Source organism: Myotis myotis, unplaced genomic scaffold (genome assembly GCF_014108235.1).
Source record: "Myotis myotis isolate mMyoMyo1 unplaced genomic scaffold, mMyoMyo1.p scaffold_m19_p_18, whole genome shotgun sequence".
NCBI lineage: Eukaryota > Metazoa > Chordata > Mammalia > Chiroptera > Vespertilionidae > Myotis > Myotis myotis.
The window spans coordinates 33,675,932-33,685,604 of NW_023416322.1; the positions used below are offsets into that span (position 1 = coordinate 33,675,932).

Sequence of the window (9,673 nt, forward strand, 5' to 3'; positions counted from 1 at the left end):
AGGAGGGGCCGGAGCCTTTCCTCACCTGGGGTCCAAACCTGGGGAGGCTGTGGCCGCCGAGGAGCTGGTGCGGACTCGCCACGTCCCGGCCCGCTGTGCCCTCCCCCCAGGACCGGGTCGGGGGAAGGAGCGGGAGGCCCCCTACCTCATCACGGGGGGCGAGGGGGGGCTCTTGTCGCGTGTCGGGCGCGGGACCAGTGGGGCGGGAGGGAGGGAGGGTGTAGAGAGGTGCAGGGAGGGGTCCAGGAGGAAGCAGCGAGACTAGTGCCAGACCTGGACCTGGAAGCGCTTCCGGGGAGGATTTGGGGGGCAGAGGCGGGCGTGGGCGTGTCTGGCATGGGATGCCGTGGAGAGGAGGGGGCACTCCTGGGCAGAGCTGCGGGTCCTCCCTCGGAGGAATCCTCACCCCGTTTGCCCTTTGACTTGCTGGAGAGCGGTTCCCCATGGTCTCTGTTCACGTTCCGGGAGCTTTCGCTTTGGGTGGGCTTAATCAACTACTTCCTTGCAGAGCTGCCCGGGGCCTTTTCTGATACTGGGCATAAACGTGGGGAATATGTCAGAAAAGAGGAAGCCGCTGCTGGGCTTCATGGGCAAACTCCCCAGTGGGCCTGCCCTTGGGAACTCCGGCAAGACGCACTGCCCTTCGTGCATGGGGCTTTTCCAAGCCCCCAGGCTCCTGCCTTGTTTGCACACAGTTTGCACCACCTGTTTGGAGCAGCTGGAACCCTTCTCAGTAGTGGACATCCGAGGGGGAGACTCTGACACAAGCTCTGAGGGGTCACTATTCCAGGAACTCAAGCCACCCGGCCTGCGGCCGCAGACCGGCATCCTCTGCCCAGTGTGTGATGCGCAGGTGGACCTGCCCGTGGGTGGAGTGAAAGCTTTAACCATAGACCACCTGGCCATGAACGATGTGATGCTGGAGAGTCTGTGTGGGGAAGGCCAGGGCCTGGTGTGTGACCTGTGCAGCGACAGGGACGTGGAGAAGAGGTGTCAGACCTGCAAAGCCAATCTCTGCCATTTCTGCTGCCAGGCCCATAGGTAAAGATGGGATACCCCTACCTCGTGTGGCTTATGAGCAGAGGAGAAAGAGGTGTTGAGACAGACATCCCTCCTTGGTGAGCAAATGGAAAGGAGTTTTCTCAAATGCCATGGAAGGTCAGAGAGCAACCTACAGTCTGAGAGCAAATACTATAGAATGGTAGTATATTCCTGCAGCCTTAGATAATACCTGTGGTAATGACAGCATCAAAGGCTTGCATAGTCCTTCTCAGTTTGCAAAGCACGCTCACGGTGTCCTTGGCTCATCAGCCATTTGCGTGCTGGGTCATTGCACTGGGTGCTGAGGAAAGAGAATGAATAGAATAGCATGGCTCCTGCTTCAATCTCATTTGATCCTTGCACCTCTTATTAAAAAAGTAGGCACTGCTTCACCCCCTATTTATTGAAGGAACTAGCTTCGCAATATGTGACTTGCCACAGCACCACAGTTGGTAAGTAACATGTAACAACTGACTTTTAAATCCACATCTGCTTTCTGCTAGTCCATGCTGCCTTCCCAGTGTAAGGTGAAGTCACAGGGAGCACCCTGGGGCTCATTCCAACACATCAGAATGGAAAATAACCAGGGTTTTAGGGTTAGCATCAAGCAGTTCTTTAAGATCTGCCTTCCATTTATTCTCTGGCCTCACCCACAGAACAAGTTAGTAGTCGTCGGTCTATTTTTAACTTGTAACTCTGACTGTCTTGCTGCCAGCTAAACAGCTGACCCTGTTTTCTCTGCAACCATTCCTCTGCCCCAACAGGCACCATGGTTTCCCAGGGGTTCCCTTGAATCTCTGGAGAGCTACAGAGAAGAGGAATTCAAAGAGCTTTGATTCTGATCATTGATTTCACTCTTTCTAATGTTGATAACTCTTGAGGAAAATTCTAGCTTGCTGCGTTGAGTGATATAGGCGCTGGTCAAAGGAAATGCTCTACCAACACCTTAGAGAAAAGGAGACTTCTGGGGCCAGCTGGCTGCTTTTCAGTGGCCCGGGGTTGACTGCTGTGCCATCTGGCCTAGGTGTTTCTTGGGCTGGGTTTTCACCGTGCTCTCACCTCTAGCTTGCTGGAGAAGGAGGCTGTGGCTCTTGTCTAAACTTGCCAATTTAACTCTTTGGGGAAAGTTCTAAGATTTAGACTTAGTGCTGCAACCTTTTTGCAACGCCATGCCCTGAGCCAGAGAGCCCTAGTTCACTCTGTATCCCGTACAACAGCCCTCTCAGGTACGCACTAGCCCAGGGGTGGGCAAACTTTTTGACTTGAGGGCCACAGTGGGTTCTTAAACTGGACCGGAGGGCCGGAACAAAAGCATGGATGGAGTGTTTGTGTGAACTAATATAAATTCAAAGTAAACATCATTACATAAAAGGGTACGGTCTTTTTTTTTTTAGTTTTATTCATTTCAAACGGGCCGTAGTTTGCCCACGGCTGCACTATCCCCACTGCACAGATGGGGGACTGGGATCAGAGAGGATCATGTAGTTAGTCAGAGGTTAGAACAAGGTTGGTTGGTTTGACTTCAGAGACCATGCTCTTACAACTGCTGGGCTGTTTCCCAACTAGAACGGTCCCCTCATTTCCGGTTCCTGACTCTGCACTCTGCTTGCCCCCAGGAGGCAGAAGAAGACCACCTACCACACCGTGGTGGACCTAAAGGACTTGAAGGGCTACAGCCGGATCGGGAAAGCTATTCTGTGTCCTGCTCACCCCGCGGAGGAGCTGAGGCTGTTCTGCGAGCTGTGTGACCAGCCTGTGTGCCGAGACTGCGTGGTGGGGGCGCACCGGGAGCACCCCTGTGACTTCACCAGCAACGTTATCCACAAGCATGGGGACTCCGTGCGGGAACTCCTCAAAAACACGCAGCCCCGCGTGGAGGCCCTGGAGAAAGCCCTGGCCCAGGTCAAAGAGACAAACGGTGCCCTCCAGCAGCGGGTGGAGGCCGTGGCAGCCGACATCCGAACATTCTCCGAGGGCTACCTCAAGGCCATCGAAGAGCACCGGGACAAGCTGCTGAAGCAGCTGGAGGACATACGGGCCCAGCAGGAGAACTCCCTGCAGCTGCAGAAGGCACAGCTGGAGCAGCTGCTGGCGGACATGCGCACTGGCGTGGAGTTCACCGAGCACTTGCTGACCAGCGGCAGTGACCTGGAGATTCTCATCACCAAGGGGGTGGTGGTGGAGCGGCTCACGAAGCTGAACCAAGTCGAGTACAGCGCCCGTCCCAGAGTCAACGATAAGATATGCTTCTCTCCTCAGGAGAAAGCGGGCCGGTGCCGCGGCTATGAAGTGTATGGCGCCATCAATACCAAAGAGGTCGATCCAGCCAAATGTGTCCTTCAAGGAAAAGGTAGGGACGCACTGCCCATTGGCACCGAGGGGGCAGTGGGCAGGGACATGTGTAGCTTTTCAGCGAGGCCCCTGTTCAGCTAGGAGGAGCTCCCCACTGGCCAGTTTACTAAAGGACAATGACCCCCTGCCTTGCCCTTATCTTTCGATCTGTTCTGGTCAGGGTACAGTTACTGTCCCTTGCAGGCGTGAGGCTTGGTCCTTTCCCAGTTGAGAAATGTAGTCGCCACCCAGGACCTCAAGGATCATGTTCTTTCTATTAGAAGACAAAGCCAAGATGGTACCCCTCGGAGATAACAGCGTAGACTTCAGGGCAGGCCAGAATCCTGAGTGCTCGGAAGGGAGCAGGCAGGCCCCAGATTGCTTGGATCCAGTTCTGAAGAGTTTCAGAGGAGGGAGGGAGGGATTATGGTTTACTTTCTACATCCTTTTTGGTTCCCATTGGCATTTAAAAGAAGACAGTAGGCATTTCAGTCAGTAGGGGAAGACAATCATTGACCACAGTGTTCTGTTCTAGAAGCAGCAAGGTGTTCACACGTATATGTCACAGATCAGCCCTGACAGGAAGGCTGTATCCTGGAGTCCTCCTGACTCGGCACAGGAACTGGGAACTGCTTGGAGGTCACAGGTCCCTTTGGGAACGCTCTTTCCCAAGAAACACCCACTACCTCGGGCAATTTGAGGAGGTTCTTAGACCCTCCATAGACCTCACAGTAGATCCTGGACCCATTCATCTGACTGCTGGACTAGGGGCTGCAGGGATGGGGCGGGGGCGGGGTGGATGATTAAACTAACAGAAACAGGTCTGGCGCTTTTCTTGGGGGAAGGGGATCCACTCAGGCAAGAGGTCCAGTTGTTTTTTTTTTTAAGTATTCTATTGTGTCCTTGCTGTTGAATATCCCAGCACCTTGGCATGAACTACCGCATTGTGGAGGCTCTTAGCATGGAGTCCAAGCCTATTCTAGCAGTATCTGCACTGAGAGAGGGTAGTGTTGGGGATACCAGCCTCCCTCACAGGGCCTGAAGGTTTTCTTCTCTGAATACTTAGGCCAGTGGTCGGCAAACTGCGGCTCGCAAACCACATGCGGCTCTTTGGCCCCTTGAGTGTGGCCACGAAGTTTCAATCGCACTGTACGTGCGCGCCCGCACGTGGTATTTTGTGGAGGAGCCACACTCAAGGGGCCGCAGTTTGCCGACCACTGACGTAGGCCAATCCTAAATATTTTCAAAGCTTCCTTGGGGCTGCCGTTAAGGTCCAGGATCCTGTGACCCAAAAGCAGCTGCTGTGAGAACGAACTAGGAGAGAATCCCAGGAGGCAGGTGCTGGCAGACAGAAAGGGGAGAGAGAAGGGAACAGGGTGACCACCATGCACAGGAAGCACAACCTTTTGTTCTAAGAGAAAAAGCAAGACGGTGTCTGAGCCGGGGAGGTAGTCACCGCATTGGCCATGAAGGTGAGGACTACGTGTTTCTCTTGCAGATCTCCACAGAGCCCGGGAGAAACAGACCGCCTCTTTCACCCTGCTTTGCAAGGATGCAGCGGGAGAGAGCATGGGCAGGGGAGGAGACAACATTCAAGTCGCAGTTGTCCCTAAAGATAAGAAAGACAGGTCCGTACCACACAGTCACATGTCCTGGGAGACTACACTGGAAGCTTGAGGTCTGAAGGAATAGTGGAGTGGTAACGGCAGTGGTTACCGTCTGCCTCCCTGTGGTGCTATTAAAAATGATATGATCAGTTGGACCAGATGTGTTTTCTTGTGTGGGCTTTATGCCTATATGCAATTCTCTCCCAAAGGTCTGATCTGCCCGATTGTCTTCATCCCAAGCTTTGAATAGAGTGAAAAATAGTCTATATTTGGCCAAATGGTGCCCTTCTCAAAATTCAGCCTCTCTTGGCTACTAAATGGTATTGGGAGCCGAGCTGCATGGCTCTGATGAGGGAAGGGAAGGACAGAGTACAGGAGGGCCCAGCAGAGCCGTAAGGTCTTCAGGAATTCATCCACACAGCAGATTACTTTAGCATCTATTTTGCTTCCTTCTGTTGTGAAATTAATTTCTGAGACAGGGGGAAGCAGCACCCTGTTTGGGGGACATTTAAAATTCAGTTGAATTTAATGGTGTAGTTTCCATCCTACAGTAGTGGGCACTGAAGCAGGCTGTGAGAGTGAGTGGCTTTTTGGAACTCTTATCTCCGTCCAGTCCAGTCAGAACAATGGTGCAAGACAACAAGGACGGGACGTACGGCGTTTCCTACACCCCCAAGGAGCCTGGCATCTACAAGGTGTTGGTCTGCGTCAAAGAGCAGCACGTGCAGGTGAGTAGGACCTGTGCGTACGCTTCCCTGAGCTCCTTTCCCACTGGCCCTCGTGGGTTCTGTCGCCTTTGGATATGGAGACCTTTCTCATAGCATCAGCAGTATAGAGGGACTGAATAGGATTCTCTTCTCTCTTACTGCCCTTCCCTTTAGAAGTGCCCCAGATTTTGTGACTCATTCTTACCAGAGGATGCTGGTGACTAAGAATTCTCAAGCCCTGTTTTACCTCTGGGCAGTGATGCTTGTATTTCATCATTCTCCCAGTTGGCTTGTTGGAACTCTGAATTTGGGAAAGATGCCTTAATCACAAGGGGCAATCTACTAGCAGACAAGAATACACACTCAAGAAATATAATCTGGCCGAAACCGGTTTGGCTCAGTGGATAGAGCGTCGGCCTGCGGACTGAGAGGTCCCAGGTTCGATTCCGGTCAAGGGCATGTACCTGGGTTGCGGGCATATCCCCAGTAGGAGATGTGCAGGAGGCAGCTGATCAATGTTTCTCTCTCATCGATGTTTCTAACTCTCGATCTCTCTCCCTTCCTCTCTGTAAAAAAAAAAAGAAAAAAAAAAAGAAATATAATCTGGCTCAGGATTTTCCAGCTTTGTTCGGACGATGGCCAGATGGTAGACTTACTAGAATACGATTGGGAGATATACACCCTCTCCTTTCAACTGCCTAGTCATCTGTCTGCTGCCCATGTGGTTCCCTGTTAACATAAATGCTTAACTGTTACCATGGTTACCATACCACCTCCACAGACAAATGCAACAGTTTCCGGTTAGAGATGATGAATTTTTAAAAACCTGGGCCATACTCAACATGTCCAGCAGAAGCTCTCTGCTTACAGTTGCGTAATCAGAGGTTCCCCCCAGTCAGAACTCAACACTGACAGGGACTCAAATACCAGAGTCATGACATGTCAGGCCTGTGGTCTTCGCACCAGAAGATTCATTGTTCCCTAGCCACACATTGCTTGCCTAGCTAGTGTGTGTGCCAGAGTGGGTTAGGTGTTTTTGCATACATTTATTTCATTTTTCCTCCAAACCATTTTTAGGTATGCAGATCATCATCTGATTAGACCAATGGTTCTCAACCTTCCTAATGCCACGACCCTTTAATACAGTTCCTCATGTTGTAGTGACCCCCAATTTCATTGTTACAAATTGAACATAACTAAAGCATAGTGATTAATCACAAAAACAATGTGTAATTATATATGTGTTTTCAGATGGTCTTAGGCGACCCCTATGAAAGGGTTGTTCGACCCTCAAAAGGGTTGAGAACCGCTGGATTAGACTGAGACACCAAATGTGTCAAAGCATACCGTACCTGCATAGCAAAATCAGAATTTGACCCCATTTTTTAAAACTCCAAGTTACTTTTAAAATAGATTGTAAATTCTTTAAAGGCAGGGAGACTTAACATCTGAAAGGCTAGACTCTCGACTTGGTACTTTCCGACTGCGTGGTTCACATAGGGGTAGGCACATAGCAACACTTACTGAATATTTATTGCTTAACATGGGCTAGAAACTGGAGAGTGGAAGTTATCCTTGAAGGAAGGGGGGCAGGTAGGAGTTTCTAACTTGAGAATTAGTAACCATGCTCTTAACCTTTCTCCCTTGCAAGTCTCTCCACTGTCCCAGGATAAATGGGTGGGTACATGAGTATGTCCAGGATGGAGGGGTGGAAGGGAAGGAGGTAGCTCAGTCTGTGAGGGAGGATGTGTGAGGCTGAGAAACTGGAGAAGGAACCACAGGGTGTCCGGGCCTGTGGTTTTGGCGCTCCACTAATTCCCCGAGATTCCTCGAGAATGGAGAAGCCAGAGGCCGAGGCAGTGACATGGAAGCACAGGCAGCGTTTACCAGTGTCACGTGGTCTAGGTGTTAGGAGGGCAGCGCAGACTCCTGGCTGTCACTGCCTTTGTATGTGGCCCACCCAGCTGAGCACCCAGCTAGCTCTAGACCCCGAGTGTTTCCCTCTAAGGGCAGGCCCTGTGACTTGCACTCCATTTAGACATGGATGCTCAGCACATCCCTGTTGACTCATACGTAAGGTGCTGTTCTTTGCTCTTGGTCTGAACACCGAAGGGCTCGCCGTTCACTGTGACCGTGAAGAAAAGGCACCATTCCCACCCGGGCGTGTTTCACTGCTGCACATTCTGCTCCAGTGGAGGCCAGAAAACTGCTCGCTGTGCCTGTGGGGGCACCATGCCAGGTAAGGAGGGCCAGTCACTCTTGAAAGTCCTTCCCCTCTGGGACCATCTCCCAGCAATGGGAATTAGCACGGACACTGAGTTTGGGATATTCTGCCTTAGGTTTTGTTTCTAAAAATATAGTTTGTGGCCCTGGCTGGTTTGGCTCAGTGGATGGAGCGTTGGCCTGTGGACCAAAGGGTCCCAGGTTCAGTTCCAGTCAAGGGCACGTACCTTGGTTGCAGGCTCCTCCCTGGCCCGGGCCCTGGTCGGGGGCATGTGGGAGGCAGCCAATCGATGTCTCTCTCACATCAATGTTTCTCTCTGTCTTTCCCTCTTTTCCACTCTCCTTGAGAATCAATGGAGGAATATCCCTGTGTGAGGATTAACAAAACAAAAAGAAAGAAAGAATACAGTCTGTGGATACAAGTACCACAGTTCTAGAACTTTCATTTAAAGCTTCTTTGTTCTGAACACTCAAACAGCAAGCTTACAAGTTCTGAGCTCTTTTCATTTTGGTACAGTTCACCAATCCCATGAGCCCTGCTTCTCCCTGGATGCTTGGTTTCCCGTTCTGCCCTTTCCAGCAGCCTGGCAGGATAACAAATGTTAACCCATCCTGTTCCTTTTACTAGTACAAGGTTAAAGAAGTTCCAAACGAGGCAGGGATGGGGCATGATTAAACCAATTGAACCAGGTCTGACTCTTTTCTCAGGGGTAAGGGGTCAGCTCAGGCAAGAGATCAGTTTTTAAAAGCATTCTATTGTGTCGTTACTCCAATGGTGGGCCTTAAGAGTGGCTTTTGCACCCTTTGCTATAAATGTTTTAGGAGCTATCTTCCTTTTATTTCCACTACTCTAGCCTTCTCTTTTATTTGTATTATTTCAGAGTTAAAATCCAAACCAGTTCATCTCCTTGAGTTAGCACAATGTTAAAATAACACTCTTCTCAGAACTTCAGCTGGCCTTACTTGATTTGCTGTCATCAGTCCTGGGAGTCCTCCTGACTACAGGGGCATCTGATAGTTTGTTCCCCTCACCAGGTTTTTATTAGATGTTGTCACATCCAGGAGTTGGAATGTTGCCAGTTTTAATTTCCATGGTAACCGCTGGACTTCACTCTGATGGTGTTTTTCCCTCTCCTCTTTGTATGACGCAGGTGGGTACCTAGGCTGTGGCCATGGACACAAAGGCCACCCAGGTCGTCCCCACTGGTCATGCTGTGGGAAGTTTACTGAGAAGTCAGAATGCACGTGGACAGGTGGGCAGAGCACAGCAAGGAGTCTCCTCAGGACGGTGGCACTCTGACCGTTTCCTAGGTCAACCCGCTAACGCTGCAGCCAGCACAGCTTCAGATTACCAGAAGACCCCGGGCCTCGATTAATTCTGAAGAAACGCATAGAATTAAACACAAAGTGCCTTGTCTAGATGCTCGAGCTCAAATACTTTTTGTGAATTATTCACTGATTGTATGTGTGGACGGTTGAGCACAAGACGCCACCACTATATGTCAAAGGAGGCTGTCTTCTGTCTGTATGGGTATGAAGGTACCTATGCCCTTAAACTTCGAGATCATGGGGACAGTGTTGTTACTCTTGCCACTAGCTAGTTAATAAGAGGAAAAGAGCAAAAGGGAGGCCAGACATTATAAGCATGGTCATCTGGGCGCTTCGCCAGGAAGCTGCAATTTCACACTCTCCAGGGGACCACCGGTCCATTCGCTGCAGATCACTGGGGGGAGGGGAAGATGGACACATACACAATAAAGTCGG

General features: G+C 50.9%; 1 protein-coding gene across 3 annotated transcripts; it reads left to right on the forward strand.

The window, feature by feature from the left end:
* The first annotated feature begins 237 nt into the window (after positions 1 to 237).
* On the forward strand, positions 238 to 9,328 carry TRIM45 (tripartite motif containing 45). Of its 3 annotated transcripts, none has more exons than XM_036344209.1 (6): positions 238 to 1,041; positions 2,658 to 3,391; positions 4,871 to 5,000; positions 5,593 to 5,707; positions 7,799 to 7,925; positions 9,061 to 9,328. In XM_036344209.1, exons 1-6 carry the CDS (start codon positions 554 to 556, stop codon positions 9,207 to 9,209), a joined length of 1,743 nt encoding a protein of 580 aa, XP_036200102.1. In that variant the 5' UTR covers positions 238 to 553; the 3' UTR covers positions 9,210 to 9,328. The 3 variants fall into 3 exon arrangements, with proteins under 3 accessions (XP_036200102.1, XP_036200103.1, XP_036200104.1); XM_036344210.1 differs by having other exon boundaries at positions 7,765 to 7,925; positions 9,061 to 9,326; XM_036344211.1 differs by lacking the exon at positions 7,799 to 7,925 and having other exon boundaries at positions 9,061 to 9,204.
* The last annotated feature ends 345 nt before the right edge of the window (positions 9,329 to 9,673 follow it).